The 16,384-nt window shown below is 50.6% G+C and overlaps 2 protein-coding genes across 2 annotated transcripts; both read left to right on the top strand.

Moving 5' to 3' along the window:
- Nucleotides 1-4,782: 4,782 nt before the first annotated feature.
- Nucleotides 4,783-5,796, top strand: LOC138732618 (olfactory receptor 14A16-like). The gene has a single exon (XM_069879257.1). It carries the CDS (start codon nt 4,849-4,851, stop codon nt 5,794-5,796), a length of 948 nt encoding a protein of 315 aa, XP_069735358.1. The 5' UTR covers nt 4,783-4,848.
- A 9,270-nt stretch (nt 5,797-15,066) lies between these two features.
- Nucleotides 15,067-16,008, top strand: LOC138732617 (olfactory receptor 14A16-like). The gene has a single exon (XM_069879256.1). The coding sequence runs from the start codon at nt 15,067-15,069 to the stop codon at nt 16,006-16,008; it is 942 nt and encodes a 313-aa protein (XP_069735357.1).
- The last annotated feature ends 376 nt before the right edge of the window (nt 16,009-16,384 follow it).

Raw genomic sequence — 16,384 nt, 5'->3', positions numbered from 1 at the left:
ACACGGGAATCTGTTTGTTGTGCCCTCTGCAATTTTCCATCTCTTTTTGACTGATATAGTGGGAAAATTTTAGATTTTTGGTATCTCTTGTAACACCCTCCTGGGTCCGGGTCCGTGGCTGTGCCTTTTCTCTTGAGATGCTCCTCAAATCTCAGCCCACCCAACTGATCTGACCGAAACAGAAAGATTTCTCTCCCTTCTGCTGTGGAGAAATGCCCCTGCCATGTCTGCAGGGATTCCCTTACCTCCCTGAACTCTCCTGTGATGCCCCCAAATGGTTCTCACTAGCCCTCAGAAAATACCCTACAGGGCACCAGAGCTCAGAACACTCTTCCTGAGCAGCAGTTACTTGATTGTTGGGGTTTCTTTCTCCATTTCTCTCCCGGCATGTGTCTGGGAAGCGTGCAGTTTGTCCTTGCAGCCCCAGTGCCCATCGTGGTACAGAGGACCCTTCCGCATCACTCTGTCTCTCCTTCTCCCAGGCTCCCCTGGGTTGAACTGGAGAAGATTGTTCAGCTGGGGCTCCAGGGATCAGTCAAATGTGCAGCCAAAGCTCTGAGCTGAAGTCAGGGGCTGGGAGACAAAGCCAGCTGAGGGGATGGGAGCTCCTCATGGGAAAAGGATGCCACGGAGTGAGAGACTCCAGCTCCCAGCACACCATGGGGTGAAGGTCCAAGCTCCCAGCATTCTCAGAGATGACGGACTCCAGCACCCAGCCTGCCGTGGGGTGAAGGACTTCATCTGCAACCACAGAATCATAGAACGGTTTGGATTGGAAGGGACCTTAAAGATCATCCAGTTCCAACCTCCCTGCCATGGACAGGGACTCTTCCCACTGAACCAGGCTGCTTAAAGCCCCATACAACATGGCCTGAACTCTTCTGGGGAAGGGGCATCCACAGCTTCCCTCAGCAACCTGGGCCAATATCTCACTATATTCATCAGGAAGAATTTCTAATGTCTAATCTAAACCTCCCCTCCTCCCCCAAATTAAAGTCATTCCCCTCATCCTGTCACTCCATGCCCTTGTAAAAATTCCCTCCCCAGCTTTCCTGGAGCACCCTGCAGGTACCCAAAGGCCCCTGTAAGTTCTCCTTGAAGTCTTCCAGAGGCTGAACAACCCCAACTCTCTCAGGCTGTCCTCATAGCAGAGGTGATCCAGCCCTCTGATCATCCTCATGGCCTCCTTGGACCTGTCCCAACAGTTCCATGTCCTTTTTATGCTGGGGATTCCAGAGCTGCATACAGGACTCCAGGCTGGGTCTCACAAGAACAGAATAGAGGGGCAGAATCCCCTCCCTCACCCTGCTGGCCACGATGCTTTGGATGCAGCCCAGGACACCGTTGGCCTTCTGGGCTACGAGCACACAGTGCTGGCTCATGTCAAGCTTCTCATCAATCTGCACCCCAAGCCCCTCTCTGCACAGTTGCTCTCAGTCACGTCATCCACCAGTTCGTGGTTATTATGGTTGGTAGAGAACTATTTGCACTTGTGTCACTGGGTGTCAGGTGAGCACCTACTTTGTGCAGGTGGAGCCCTTACAGAAGCGTGTCTGACGCTGATCAGAGCTGGCCTGTCTCGCAGCATCTCTGTAATACAGTGGGATCTCCCTGGTGCAGCACTTCCAAGCTGGACCCTTCCTCCAAAGGGGCCTGGATTGAGTTAGGAGTCACCAGTTTGTGCCGACGGAGGCTTCTAATCAAGCGTGGTTGGCAGTATCTGAGCAACTTCCATAATAACGGTGACTGTAGCAAGAAGAGAAATTGAGAAACCACAGCTGGTGGCTCAAAGGAAAATTCAAAACTTGTTTGGGGGTGGGGAGCAAGGAGAGGAGCAGAAAATAAGCAAATTCCATCAGTGTTTAATTTACAGGAGCAGAAAAGGCTTCCCTGCACCTCCCCCTCCATGGGTCCCAACCCTTGTCTGTGCCCAATGACAGCGCAAAGAGGGAGGTGGATCTGGGAGGTCAAACACCAACTGCTCGTGCTGTTTGTGCTCCAGAGCACCTCAGAAAAGAGCATGGAGAGAAAGCTTAGGATGGAGATGCATGGAGAGGGAAAAGCACTGAGTCGCATCCATCCACTCTGGGGATCTGCATTTGTACTGGTGTGGACCCTGTGCCTAAAACACTGGATTCTGACCAAGGAAACCTTCAGCAATAACCATTAACGCAAACAACCCTTCCTGCCCTTGGGTGAGGCTCAGGCGGTCCTTGATTTCCTACTCTGAACCCCAGCAACCTACAGTCAGTCCTTTTAGAGCGTCCAACAAAGCCAGGATCAGGACAGTGAGGCCTTTTCCCACCAGCATCCCCAAAGCAGAAAAACTACAGAGAAGCAACAGCATGAGTTGAAGCAACCGTCGGCAAATCCAGGCACTGTGGGATGATTCCTTCGGTGAGACACGTAGGACTGTCCGTGTGGGGAGAAACAGAGGAGCTACTGCATGAGGAACTGCCCGTCTGCAGCCTGGGTATCTCAGTCACAATCAATAGTGTCGATAAGAAATGGAAAGTGATTCATTTGACCCAAAAGTCTGACTTGGGCTGCACAGAGACGTTCCTCCAGAACACAAGGAAGCAGTGGGCAGTCCCTTATGCTCCCAAGTCTTCAACTGGTATGACAAGGTTATAGAAGGATGCTCATCAGTCCCGGTTGTGCTGCCTCTAGAACCACATTTGGTTTTTTCTGGTTCTTTTGCCGTGGTAACCTTGGAATGCTATGAAATGACTCGTGTGATCACACAGGTGTTGAGGTGGGAAGATGGGGTAGGGTCAGGGCCAGTTGTGGGTTAGTCAGCGTTTGGGTTTCGGTTCAAGTGAGGGTTCCAGAGAGGATTTAAGTTTGTATCTGAGTTTCTGAGGAGGCCCTCACCCTCTCCCCCATCTCCATAAAGAGCACATTGGTTTCGTCAATATTTAATTTCTTCTCCACCAAGTTGAATTCCTTTCCTTGCAAAAATGTATCAGCCCAAAACGGTACTGACAAAGCTCTTCGCTGTCAGGTCTTTATCAGACTTTTGTCACCACAAATTCAGCTCCTTTTGATATGGAACTGAAGAGCTTTCTACTCCAAGCACAGATTTTGATCATCTTTCTTGTTCTTCAAAAGGATGCTGTTCAATGATGGATGCTTGCTAATTGATGCTTGCTGGACGGATGCCAAATCACTACTTGCACTCACTGCACTGTGGAGGAGGAAACACCTCACTCTTACAGCACCAGGTTCTCACAGCCTCCTAACCCCCACCCAGGAGCCATGCAAGTGTTTTTCCAAAGTCCTACCCTTGGCATTGCCCGTTCTCACATCCCACTGCTCAGGAAGAGTCCTAAGGAATGAGAGAGGGACAGGATCTCCCTTCCCAGGGTCTGGGGGTCAGGGCTTATCCACTTGGTTAATGGGGTCAGGGCTTGGTCCTTTGGATTAATGAAACACATCCAGGCTGACTCAGCGTTAGAGACACCTTTACCTTGCTTTTCATCACTGCCTCCAGTTTTCTGCTCTAACTGGGCCCTGGAGATGCTTTCTCAGCAGTGCCCTCAGTGGGACCCATTAACACTACAAGAAACCTTGGAGCTTGAATGTGAGTTTTACTTCTTGAAAGGTTTGTTCTACTTCCTCTCAGGGTGTGAGATTCATGGACTCAGCATCCAACCCACCAGAGGGGTCATTAAAATGCCCTGGGCTGCTCCTCTGCTGCTGAGCTGGGCTGGGCTCCTGGGACTGAGGGAGCTCAGGGCAAGTGGACAGAGCTACAAAGAGCGAGCTCTGGCGAGGAGCAGCTCCTCTGCAAAGACAGCAGGGAGAAGGGAACTCCCAGGGTTTCTCATGGAGAGACCAGCAAGGCAGAGGGAGCTTAAAGGTGGTCAGGAGGATGACTGAGGGCTGACTGGAGGAGAAATCTTCACAGTCCTTGACATGGTAAGTCTGGGTGCAGGACAATTTTGCTGCAGGGAGAAGCTGTGGGTGCAAGAGGCACCTCCTGCAGGAGAGCGTTTTTTGCTGTCCAGAGGTTGCTGCGTCGATCAGGACCATTCCAAATCACCTTAGAAAAACTGAATGGACTGTTCAGTGGAAAGGACAAGGAAGGGATTTGGGATAGGAGTCTCCCAAACCACCTTGAGCCCCTCCTCTGCCTATGGACCAGCATCACCTCTGCTGGCCCCACCAAGTTGTTCTTCCCTCTGGAGCCTCCAAACAGGACCACGTGCCCAGGCGGTGCCCTGCAAACAGGCAGGTTTGTGTAGGGGAGTGCCAAGGGGCTGGGATGGGGTTTGTGAGCAGGGAAAAAACGTGCGACAGGGAAACACATCACTGGAGGAAAACCTCCAGGCAGCAGGGATAGGATCAGGGAATGAGGAGAAACTAAAGCCAGAAAGGTTCTGGGAGGGAGAGTTTACATCCTGTGTTACAGAGATGCCCTTCAGAGAAGCACAGAGATGGTATGAGACACAAAATGCTGTTGGGCGTGTGAATGAGCTGTGTGTGTCCTAGGATGAAAGTGGGTGCTGAGACCTTAGGAAAGGGTGAGACATTGAGTGGTGTGAGGTGGACATTGAGTGGTTTGAGGGTAACACGGGAGTGTGATTCCCCTCGATCTCAGAAACGTGCAAGCCCAGGGCAGCTGGGAACAAGAGCAAGGACAGAGCAGTTCCCCTCCCTCTGCACTGAGCCAGACAATGCTCTCACCTCGCAGGACTCCCTCTTATCTCTCTGAGTGCAGCAGAGGCGCTGATGGAGGCGGGGGTAGGGGGAAGGGGGTAATGAGAAATTACTTTCATTTGGCTTAGAGAAGGCTCCCTTAACTTGTCACTGTCCTTTCCTCCCTCAACAGTGCCCAATGCCTAGATGCAGCAGATGTCCAACAGCAGCTCCATCACCCAGTTCCTCCTCCTGCCATTCGCAGACTCACGGGAGCTGCAGCTCTTGCACTTCTGGCTCTTCCTGGGCATCTACCTGGCTGCCCTCCTGGGAAACGACCTCATCATCATCACCATCGCCTGGGACCACCACCTCCACACCCCCATGTACTTCTTCCTCCTCAACCTCGCCCTCCTCGACATGGGATCCATCTCCACCACTGTCCCCAAATCCATGGCCAATTCCCTCTGGGATACCAGAGAAATCTCATATGAAGGATGTGTTGCCCAATTCTTTCTGTTTGACTTCTTCATTTCAGCAGAGGTTTCTCTTCTCACAGTCATGTCCTATGACCGCTACGTTGCCATCTGCAAACCCCTGCACTACGGGACCCTCCTGGGCAGCAGAGCTTGTGTCCACATGGCAGCAGCTGCCTGGGGTGCTGGGTTTCTCTCTTCTCTGCTGCACACGGCCAGTACATTTTCCCTGCCCCTGTGCCAGGGCAATGCTGTGGACAAGTTCTTCTGTGAAATCCCCCAGATCCTCAAGCTCTCCTGCTCACACTCCTACCTCAGGGAAGCTTGGCTTCTTGTGGTCAGTATCTTAATAGTCTTTGGCTGTTTTGTTTTCATTGTGGTGTCCTATGTGCAGATCTTCAGGGCCGTGCTGAGGATGCCCTCAGAGCAGGGACGGCACAAAACCTTCTCCACGTGCCTCCCTCACCTGGCTGTGGTCTCCCTGTTTATCAGCACGGGCACTTTCACTGACCTGAAGCCCTCTTCGATCTCCCCATCCTTCGACCTGGTGGTGTCATTTGTCTACTCCGTGGTTCCTCCAGCAGTGAACCCCCTCATCTACAGCTGGAGGAACCAGCAGCTCAAGGATGCAACGTGGAAGCTGATAACTGGATTTTACACTGAAGCAATGAACTGCTGAACTTCTGCTTCACTGCAGTTATCATGTGACTCACTAAAGGTGCACACTGCCTTATTTTATTGATGGTGGTGTTGGGTTTTTTTAAGTTTACATTCTCATCACCTTTTTAATTCACTCTCTTCTTTCCATTTGTAACCAAGTAACTGAGTAAACAGCAACCCATGCTCTCTGTATTTCATAGAATCATAGAATCACCAGGTTGGAAAGGACCCACTGCATCATCAAGTCCAACCATTCCCATCAGTCACTAAATCAGACCCCTCAGCATCTCGTCCACCCGTCCCTTAAACCCCTCCAGGAAATGTGACTCAACCCCCTCCCTGGGCAGCCTCTGCCACTGCCCAATGACCCTTTCTGGGAAACATTTTTGCCTGATGTCCATCCTGAACCTCCCCTGGAGGAGCCCGAGGCCATTCCCTCTTGTCCTGTCCCCTGTCACTTGGGAGAAGAGCCCAGCTCCCTCCTCTCTACAACCTCCTTTCAGGGAGTTATAGAGAGCAATGAGGTCTCCCCTCAGCCTCCTCTTCTCCAGGCTAAACACCCCCAGCTCTCTCAGCCGTTCCTCATCAGGCCTGTTCTCCAGCCCCCTCACCAGCTTTGTTGCTCTTCTCTGGACTCGCTCCAGAGCCTCAACATCCTTCTTGTGGTGAGGGGCCCAGAACTGACCCCAGGATTCGAGGTGCGGTCTCACCAGTGCTGAGTCCAGAAGGAGAAGAACCTCCCTGGACCTGCTAGTCACGCCATGTCTGATCCAAGCCAAGATGCCATTGGCCTTCTGGGCCACCTGGGCCACTGCTGGCTCATAAAATCATAGAATAACCAGGTTGGAAGAGACCCACCGGATCATTGAGTCCAACCATTCCTATTAAACACTAAACCGTGTCCCTCAGCACCTCGTCCACCCGTCCCTTAAACCCCTCCAGGGAAGGGGACTCAACCCCCTCCCTGGGCAGCCTCTGCCAGTGCCCAATGACCCTTTCTGGGAAAAATGTTTTCCTAATGTCCAGCCTAAATCTCCGCTGGCGGAGCTTGAGGCCATTCCCTCTTGTCCTGTCCCCCGTCCCTTGGGAGAAGAGCCTCCCTCACCTGGCTGTCGTCTCCCTGTTTGTCAGCACTGCAGGGTTTGCCCACGTGAAACCTCGCTCCATCTCCTCCCCATCGCTGGATCTGGTGGTGGCAGTTCCATACACAGTGGTGCCTCCAGCAGTGAACCCCCTCATCTACAGCTTGAGGAACAAAGAGATCAGTGATGTAGTCTGGAAATTCATGACTCAATGTTCCTAAGAAGCAATAAAGTGCTCCTCAGCTTCTGCCTAGCAGTTCTCATGTAACTCCTCCCAGGCAAAGACAGTCTTTATTTAATTGTTGTTTGTTTCTTAATTCTAAAATCTTTACCCCCTTTCTTATTCACTTTCTGCTTTTTTTGCTGACTGGGTGTTTGTTTGAATAAGGAGCTGAGATCCTGTGTATTTAAGCAAAATAAAGGACCCTTCATTGGCTTCTGTTTTCCTGAATTCTTTCCCCCAAGGCCTCTCTGGAGCTGCAGGAACAGGTCCTGTGGTCATGGGTGGAGGGGACAAACAAGCAGGCAGCTAAATTGGAACAGAACTTCAGCATCCAGGCCAGGATGGCTCCGTACACAGCCTGGAGTGAGTGACAAAGCACTCGGGAAACAAATCCGATCTGAGCGAAGGAGAAGGGGGCAAGGCTGGCACAGTTAAACAAAAACGGGACCACCTGGGCTGGGAACATCTCCCACGTGGAAAATAAGCAGGAATCCTGGGATCTCCCAATCCTAGGATGCGTAAGATCTCCCAATCTCACACACAGAGCAAGGAGCAGGCATCTCCCGATGGAGAGACCACCTGCCTCCTCCAGATCCTGCTGGAGAGTGAGTCCAGAGGGTGCTTGTCCTGGACAGCAGAGAGGTCTCCTAGGACACCGGGCAGCATCACAGAGGATGACATCCCTGAAAGAGGCTTTAAAAGATAGAAATGAGTTTTAGAACCTATAAATAAGGGCTTGGCCTCTAAAACTAAGGTGTTGGAACTCCAATATTAACCTTTGGGCTTTAAAATAGAGGCTCCTAACCTTGGGTTTTAGACACAGAAAACGAGAGTTTAGACCTTCAAAATGTAACTGTGGGTCCCAAAATGTCTACGGGTCCTAGAAAACAGGTTAGAACCCTGGAATTGAAGATTTCAGCCCAAAACATGAGACTTCTGCACTAAAAGGATGGGTGTGGAGCTACAAATGTGTCTTTTGATCCCTCAAGGGAGGAGAATCTCTTGCTTCCAAGAAATGAAGCTCTGGTCCTGAATGCAGGGCTTTAGGCACTCCAGTAGAGGCTTCGAGCCGTAAAGGAGGGGGTTGGATACTTTCCATGACAGTCTGGAGCTTCAAAAGGAGGGTTTGGGTCCTACCAGTGGTGCTTTGAAAGTGAAACTGAGGCTTTGAGCCAGGACCTCGGGTTTCATGCCCTGAAATGAAGCTGTGGTACCAAAGACAACAGCTTTGCAGCTTGAAATATACCTGAGAGGCTAAAAATGAGGATCTAGGCCTTTACAACTGCAAACAACTCCAAAAATGAAGCTTTGTTCCCGGAAAAGGAAGCTCTGGAAGCTAGAAAGGAGCTAAAAATAAGGCTTTGGCCCATAACACTGAGGCTTTGGACATCCAGAATCAACTTTGGTCCTTAAAAATTATGCTCCGGGACAATGAAATGTGTCTTTAGACTTAAAAAACGAGGGTTGAGACTCAAAATGTAACTATGGGCCTCCTAAGAAAAGCTATAAGTGTTAAAAGACAAGTTGGAACCCTAAAATCAAGGATTTCCACCCTAAATATGAGACTTGGGGCACTAAAGAGATGGGTGCAGTGCTACAAGTTAAGTCTTTTGTCCCTGCGAAGGAGACAAACCTCTTGGTTCCTCTGTTGCCTCAAGAAATGAAGCTCTGGTCAAAACTGCAGGACTTTGGGTGCTCCAATGGAGGCTTCAGGCTGTAAAGGGGGAGGTTGGATCCTTTATGTGAGAGTTTGGAGCTTCAAAAAGAGCCTTTGGGCCCTACAAACGTTGCATTGAAATTGCATCTTTGAGCCCCGACATCAGGTTCTTTGCCCTAAAAAGATGCCATGGTAGTGAACAGGATGGCTTTCACCCTAAAAATGGGATTTCAGAGGCTCAAAAAGAAGATTTGAGCCCTCACAGTGAGGCTTTGTTGCCTGAAAAGGAGGCTTTGGGAGCTAAAAATGAGCTTTTGAACCCTGTTAGAGGCTTTTGTCTCCAAAATGGAAGCTGTGGACACAGAAAACCAGACATTGTGCCTTAAAAATTGTGCTGAATTGTGCTGAAGGCTGAAGAGCTCTCCCGAGGCATCAAATCTGCTGAGTTTGAACCCCCAGGGGTGGAGAATCCCCCGCTGCCCTGGAGTCTCGGCCAAGGCTTTTCCCCTCCTGTCCATCCCAGAAGGATCCTGCTCCTCTGGACAAGAAGCTGGATGTTCCCAGGTGTCACAGGAGCCTTGGCCAGGTGATAGCTGCGTTCATGGAGCCGTCAAGTGCCAAAGTCCTTTCTTTCAATCGTGGCCTCGGTGCCTTGTTGATGTCTAAACTGAGCTCTCTTGTTCCCTAGGTTTTTCTATGAGCATAAAATAGAGACCCACTTAGCAGGCTGCCCCAAGCAGGAGGTGGGAAGTGATGTAAATTGCATTGGGTTTGGTCTCTCTTTATATTCCTTTTATCTTTTTTTCTTTCGTCTATTAATCTATTTTTACCTTGGCCCTCAAATGGAAAAAGCATCTCCATGGAGAAGCACGGACAGAGAGCTGGCCAGCTGAAGTTTGCCCTGAGGAGGTGGACGTGGGCACCAGAACACTTGCTCTTCCTCACTAACAAGAGACCTCCACCAATCCCATGCCCTTTCAAGAGGGATTTCACAAAGAAATATTGATCTTCTCCTGGAACTTCCTCAGCCTGCAGAAGAGAAGGCATCAGGGGGATGTTATAGAGGCCTTCCCGTACCTGAAGGGGTCACCAAGAAAGCTGGCAAGGGACTTTTTCCAAGGGCATGGAATGATAGGATGACGGGGTGGCGTTATGGCCTAGGGAAGATTTAGATTAGACATTAGGGAGGAATTGTTCACAAAGAAGGTGGTGAGGACGTGGCTCAGGTATCCCAGGGAAGCTGTGTGTGCCCCCTGCCTGGAGGGGTTCAAGGTCGGGCTGGATGGGGCTTTGAGCAGCCTGGTCCAGTGGGAGGTGTCCCTGCCCAGGGAAGGGGGGTTGAAACTGGATGGGCTTTAAGGTCCTTACCAACCCAAACCATTGTATGATTTTGAAACTTCTAGAAAGTTTCAGATAAAACGTTTTTCTTAGGTGCACTTTGAAATCTTCCTCTGTAACCACACTGGGAAATGACTACAAGGAGCCATGCGAGGCTTGAAGACTTGAAGAAAACAACAGGAAGAGAAAGAGCTCATTAAGGCTTTCTGTAGGTTAATGAGATCCAGGATGGAATTGCTGATGAGTCCTTGAACCTCAGCTGCTGAGAGGAGTTGGAACAAAGCTCTCAAGAAGTCAAAAGCAAAGCTCAAAATTTCTTGAAGTCTTAGTTGGTCTCAGTGAGCATCGTTAGTGACAAAGGCTCCCCAGGGACTCATTAGAGCCGAGAATTGGAGGCCATGATTGCAGGAGGACAAAGGCGCCGTGCAGGCAGCTGTGATGCTGAGAAAAGCCTGGGTTCACTTGGTGAAGCAGAAAGTCCAAGCCCTGACCCCCAGGCCCTGGGCAGGCAGATGTGGCTTTGACTGCAATGATGTTGGTGCCATGAGCCTTCTCACATTGCTGAATTGAAGTGGAAGCAGTTATTCCATGTGATTCCAAATACAGGCCTGTAGGGTTCCTTGAGATGCCAAGGCTCTCACACAGCTCCACGTGCACCAGAAGAGTTGGGGGATAGAAGGGTAGGGTTATTAATGTGCTGGATCGTAGAAGAGTGGCAGAAAATGCGTTTGTGAGAAAGATCATGTCAGAGAGGAGTCGAGTCATAGAGGTGCAATACAGAAGGACAGATGGTTCATAGAACGTTCAAATCATTGTGGATCATAGAATACTCAGGTCATGGAAGAGTCAAGTCATACGAGTGTGAGAGTTTAGTTGGGTATTGGCAGTGTTTAGTCATGGAAAGGTCATAGAAGAGTTCGCTCATAGAAGTTTCATGGAAACATTGAGGCACAGAAAGTGTGCGTTGTAGAAGCATCAGGATATAGAAAGACTGCAGAAGTATCGCATTATAGAAGAGTATAGAGTTGTCATAGAGCCATAGAATTGTCAGTTCATAAAGGAAGCGTCTCATATGAGTCAGGTCATAGAGAGTCATAGAGGGGTCAGGTCATAGAAGGGTTTGTTAATAGTTGGGTCCTAGAAGAGTCGGGTCACAGAAGCATCTGGTCATATATTGGTCATAGAAGTGTTGGAGCATAAATGATTCATGTCATAGAAGAGTCACAGAAGACCTGGATCGGAGAAAGACACAGCACTGAAGAGTCAGAGAGTAGCTGGGTCATAGAACGGTTTGTTCATAGAAGGCTTAAGTCATAGAAGGACCTGGTCATTTAAGAGATGGTCGCGGAAGAGTTTAGTCATAGACAAGTCGGCTCGTAGAGGAGATATAGAAGAGCCCAGTCACAGATGGTCCATAGAAGGGTCAGGTCATAGAATATTTGAGTCATAGAAGATTTGGGTTATAGAATATTTGGGTCATGGAAGAGTCGACTCATAGAAACTTGAGTCGGGTCATAGAGGGGTCATAGAAGTGCCGGTTCACAAAAGGGTTGGGCCATAGAAGGGCCATGTCATAGATTAGTCGGGTCATAGAGGAGTCGGGTTATAGAAGAGTCAGGTCATAGAAGAATCACAGAGAAGTCAGGTCATAGAAAGTTACGGAAGAGTCAGAGGAGAGTTGGGTCACAGAAGGCTTGGGTCATAGAAGACTTTTTTTAGAAGTGTTGGGTCATAAAAGACTCATATCTTAGAGGATTGGCGTCATAGAGGGTTGGGTCATATAAGAATTCAACTGTAGAAGGTTTAGAGAAGTGTTGGGTCATAGAAGGATCAAAGAAGATTTGGGCTATAGAAAGATCAGGTCATAAAAGGGACAGAGAAGTGCTGTTTATAGAAGAGTCTGGTCATAAAAGTTTCATAGAAAGTTTGGGTCATTTAAGGGTCATAGAGGAGTCTGGACATAAAAAAATTCAGGTCATAAAGAAGTCTTAGAAGGGTCATATAAGTCTTGGGTCATAGAAGATTCACTAGAGTCAAAGAGGGCTCAGGTGACAGAAAACCTGCGTCCTAGAAGAGGTGGCTTATGTAAGTGTCTGGTCATGGGAGAATCAGACCGTGGAAGAGTTGGGTCATAGAAGGATGGTGAGACATAATCTACCAAGGGAAATAAAATCCCCTTCTCTTTCAGACACCCAGAAATGGGATCCTACTAGACAAATTCTGGGGCAAAGCCTTTTGCTCCCCTACTCATCCACTGGCCATTTCTGATGTGGCAGTGGTACCAGCGGTCAGGGAGTTCCCACACTCTCCATGACCTCTGGAAGATGATGGAGACACTGTGACATCTTCCTGTTCCCTCAGCTCCCTGCGATGCTGCCCCTCCTGTCTCATAGACTGTGAAGAATTCCTTTTGCCCAAGAGATCCCTGACTTGACCTCTACCCACTACTGGTCAAACTCCTCCAGAGTCCTACCATGAGTCACAAAGCCCTGTGAGACCTTGATGGGGAAGGCAGGGACAGAGGACACAGTGAACCTCAGATCTGTCTACACCTGACCCTTCTAAATCCAGCAGTGCCTACGCAGGGTATTTTTCTTCTTTAACTGTTCCTGAAGCAGCAAAATCTCATCATGGGTCCTTGAATGGACTTTCAAGCTGAGACTCAGTTTATCTGGAGCCTTGCAGTGCTTGGAAGATGCTGTCCTTGACTACCATCTCTCCTGAGCTCTGTGACCATGTCCCAGCTCTGTCTCCCATGGGAATGGCTCCAGCTCCTCCTGCCTGTGCCCCTGGCTGAGGGCATTGCTGCCCATTAGGGCTGAAGCCCTGAAGCTGTGGCACCAGGCAAACTCATCCCTGCCATGAGGAAACCACGACCAAGGGTTTCAAGACCCTGTGTGCGCATAAGCTTTGCAGAAGATGTGTCTGGGAGAAAGGGAGCTGAGTGTCTTCCCAGCCCCAAGCCTAAAGACCTCGGATGAAATGCCTGAATTCACTCCGTGGGACAGATCCTCCTACTTTGGAGAAATGATTTCGTTCGCTGTCACCTTTCTGAGGTCCTGTCTAATGGTGCGACAAGAAATTGATTCTCATTCCCTGTTATTTTTCTAACAGGAGCAATGACACTGCAGGACAGAAGTGTGCCTGCCCAGATGATGAAGGAAGCATCAGGGATGGCTTCAGCCTGTTTCTCAGAATGTTCCCCTGGAGCCCCAGGGACACCTCGAGGGAGCCCAGAGGGAGCAGAGAAAGCACTGCCTTGGGCTGCTCCTCTGCTGCTGAGCTGGGCTGGGCTCCTGGCAGGCAGGGAGCTCATCATGAGACAGGAGATCATAAAAGAGCCAGGTCTGGCCGGGAGCAGCTCCTCTGCAAAGCCCAGCAGGGCTGAGGACACTGCCTGCAGGCAGCGAGGGGACAGGAGGGAGCAGAGAGAGGGGAAAGGCAGGTGGGGTGGCAGGAGAGAGGAGGCTTCATTTGGAGAAAACTCTTCACAGCCCTTCTCCAGGTGAGTCTCTGAGTGCAGGACAATGCAGGTGCGGTTGCTGGAGGGATCTCCTAAAGCCGGCACAGCCACAGCCTGTGGGATCTGTCAGGAGGGCTCTTGCATTAAAGATAAGGAACTTCCCAGACTCTGTGTTTTCAGTTCCCTGCACCTGGGGAATTTGGTGGGAGAAATGGAACCAGAGCCTTTCATGCTTAAACAAATCACTGAGACTCCTGAGCAGTATCCTTGAGTGGTCAGCAGGTCCGATAGGAGCCTCCGAATATGTCTCCAGCTGGTCCTCTGCCCATGGACAGCAGCAGCATCACCTCTGCTGGACCCATCAGGCTCAGTCTGTTCCATCCTTTTCTGTTTATCAACAAGACCCTACGTCCAGCTTAACCCGGGCAGATGTTTGTGTAGGGCCAGGGGGATGCAGAGAGGGTCAGATGGGATCTGTGAGTGCTGACAGGGAGAAGGCATGGGACAGGGAATCAGCTCCATTGAGGAAAACCTCCAGAGAGAAGGGATACGATCAGAGATGGAGAGGAAACTTAAACCAGAGATGTTGATGGAGGGAGAATTTATACAGCTCTGTGTGATCCCCTGCAGTGCAGCCCCTTCCTCTGAGCAAGCCCCCTGCCTTCTCTCCCACCCAGCAAAGCCTCTGCCTTCAGGGATCTGGGTTCCAAGGCTGAGCCCCCTCCTCTGCAGCCACAGCTCCAGTGCCCTCTCCGGAGCCCAGGGGCTGAGAGCAACTGCCCAGCAAGGTGGGTGTCTGGGAGGGGGCGAGCACAGCTGGGGAAGGGGAATGCTGTCTGTGTGCCCGGCTGCCTCTGCCCTGGCCTCTCACAGACAAACCCTCACTCAGTTTCTCCCTGTTTCTCCCCTTGTCTCCGTTCTTGCTGTTGTTCTCTTGTTCTCTCTGCCAGTCTCTCTGGGGATGGGAGTTGCAGAGTCAGGCACTGATCTTCTGTGTGGCCTTGGGCAGTGCATTCCTGAGGAATTAATTATCTCGTCTGCACTAAGATATCCTCGTTAGGACATTTGGCTTTTCTTGAGTTTTCCTCGCAAGCACTATGCAGCCCTCACAGATGCAAACCTGTCCCGTCACACCTTTAGGCATTTGAAACCTCTAAGCCTGCTACCTTCTCAGCTCCTCATCCCCGGCAGTGCAGATGCTGACAGGCCCTTCTGCACCAGGAGCAGTTCCCCTGGACAACGCTGAGCCCCAGCAGTGTCCCCTGTCCCCACCGTCCCCATGTCCCCTGCTGCAGAGCAGGGCTGACTCCTCGCAGCCAGCGGGCAGAGGCTCTACTCCTCCCGGCACATTCAGCCGGCACCGAGCAGGGCTCCAGGCTCAGAGCTGAAGGAAGGGCTGAAAAAAGGGGACAAGGTGTGAGCAGGAGGGAGGGGAAGGAGAAATGGCTTTGATTTGGCTCAGAGGTTATCCTAACTTGTCACTGTCCTTCTCTCATATGACAGTGTCCTGTGTCTGGAGGCAGCAGATGTCCAACAGCAGCTCCATCACCCAGTTCCTCCTCCTGCCATTCGCAGACTCACGGGAGCTGCAGCTCTTGCACTTCTGGCTCTTCCTGGGCATCTACCTGGCTGCCCTCCTGGGAAACGGCCTCATCATCATCACCATCGCCTGGGACCACCACCTCCACACCCCCATGTACTTCTTCCTCCTCAACCTCGCCCTCCTCGACATGGGATCCATCTCCACCACTGTCCCCAAATCCATGGCCAATTCCCTCTGGGACACCAGGGCAATCTCCTACTCAGGATGCGTTGCCCAAATGTTTCTATTTATTTTCTTCCTTGGTACAGAATATTTTCTTCTCACAGTCATGTCCTATGACCGCTACGTTGCCATCTGCAACCCCCTGCACTACGGGACCCTCCTGGGCACCAGAGCTTGTGTCCACATGGCAGCAGCTGCCTGGGGCGCTGGGTTTCTCTCTGCTCTGCTGCACACGGCCAGTACATTTTCCCTGCCCCTGTGCCAGGGCAATGCTGTGGACCAGTTCTTCTGTGAAATCCCCCAGATCCTCAAGCTCTCCTGCTCACATGCCAACCTCCGGGAGGTTGGGCTTCTTGTGGTTAGTTTCTTAGTAGCTTTTGGCTGTTTTGTTTTCATTGTGGTGTCCTATGTGCAGATCTTCAGGGCCGTGCTGAGGATCCCCTCGGAGCAGGGACGGCACAAAGCCTTCTCCACGTGCCTCCCTCACCTGGCTGTGGTCTCCCTGTTTCTCAGCACTGACAAGTTTACCTACCTTAAGCCTCCCTCCTTCTCCTCCCCATCCATGAATTTAGTTGTGTCATTTCTCTATGCAGTGGTAACTCCAGCACTGAATCCCCTCATCTACGGCTTGAGGAACAAGGACCTCAAGGATGCGCTGCGGGAACTTATAACTGGACAGAGCTCTGATGCAATAAATTCCTGACCTTCTGCATAGCAGTTCTGGTGTTACTCATGGCTGGTGTTACTGCCTTCTATATTTTTATATTTCTACTTTTTTTTTTTTAACTTATGATCATGTTTTCAACTCTTTTTGAGTTCGTTGTGGGTTAGGTAATGACAACCCACACTATTGTAATCAAAATAAAGCCACTGCAGCACCTTGTCTCTTCCTCTGACCCTCCCTCCAAGGCTTTCTGGAGCTTCAGGAACAATTCCTTTGCTCCTGGCTGGAAAAGAAGAAAGTCCCAGCATGGCAGCACTGCCAGGCACCAGCACTTGATCCCCCAGAGCTGTTCTCTCTCCATTTCCACACTCTCCTTCTCCCCCCTTGCCTTGCTGTAAGGCCTGAGGGCTCTGAG

This window comes from Phaenicophaeus curvirostris, chromosome 34 (genome assembly GCF_032191515.1).
Source record: "Phaenicophaeus curvirostris isolate KB17595 chromosome 34, BPBGC_Pcur_1.0, whole genome shotgun sequence".
Taxonomy (NCBI): domain Eukaryota; kingdom Metazoa; phylum Chordata; class Aves; order Cuculiformes; family Cuculidae; genus Phaenicophaeus; species Phaenicophaeus curvirostris.
The sequence above is the reverse complement of the archived record's forward strand: the minus strand, read 5'-3'. Positions and strand labels throughout refer to the sequence as shown.

Bases quoted from the DNA above. Each gene is read 5' to 3' on its own strand.
- LOC138732617 (XM_069879256.1), top strand. From the start codon at position 15,067: ATGTCCAACAGCAGCTCCATCACCCAGTTCCTCCTCCTGCCATTCGCA.
- LOC138732618 (XM_069879257.1), top strand. From the start codon at position 4,849: ATGCAGCAGATGTCCAACAGCAGCTCCATCACCCAGTTCCTCCTCCTG.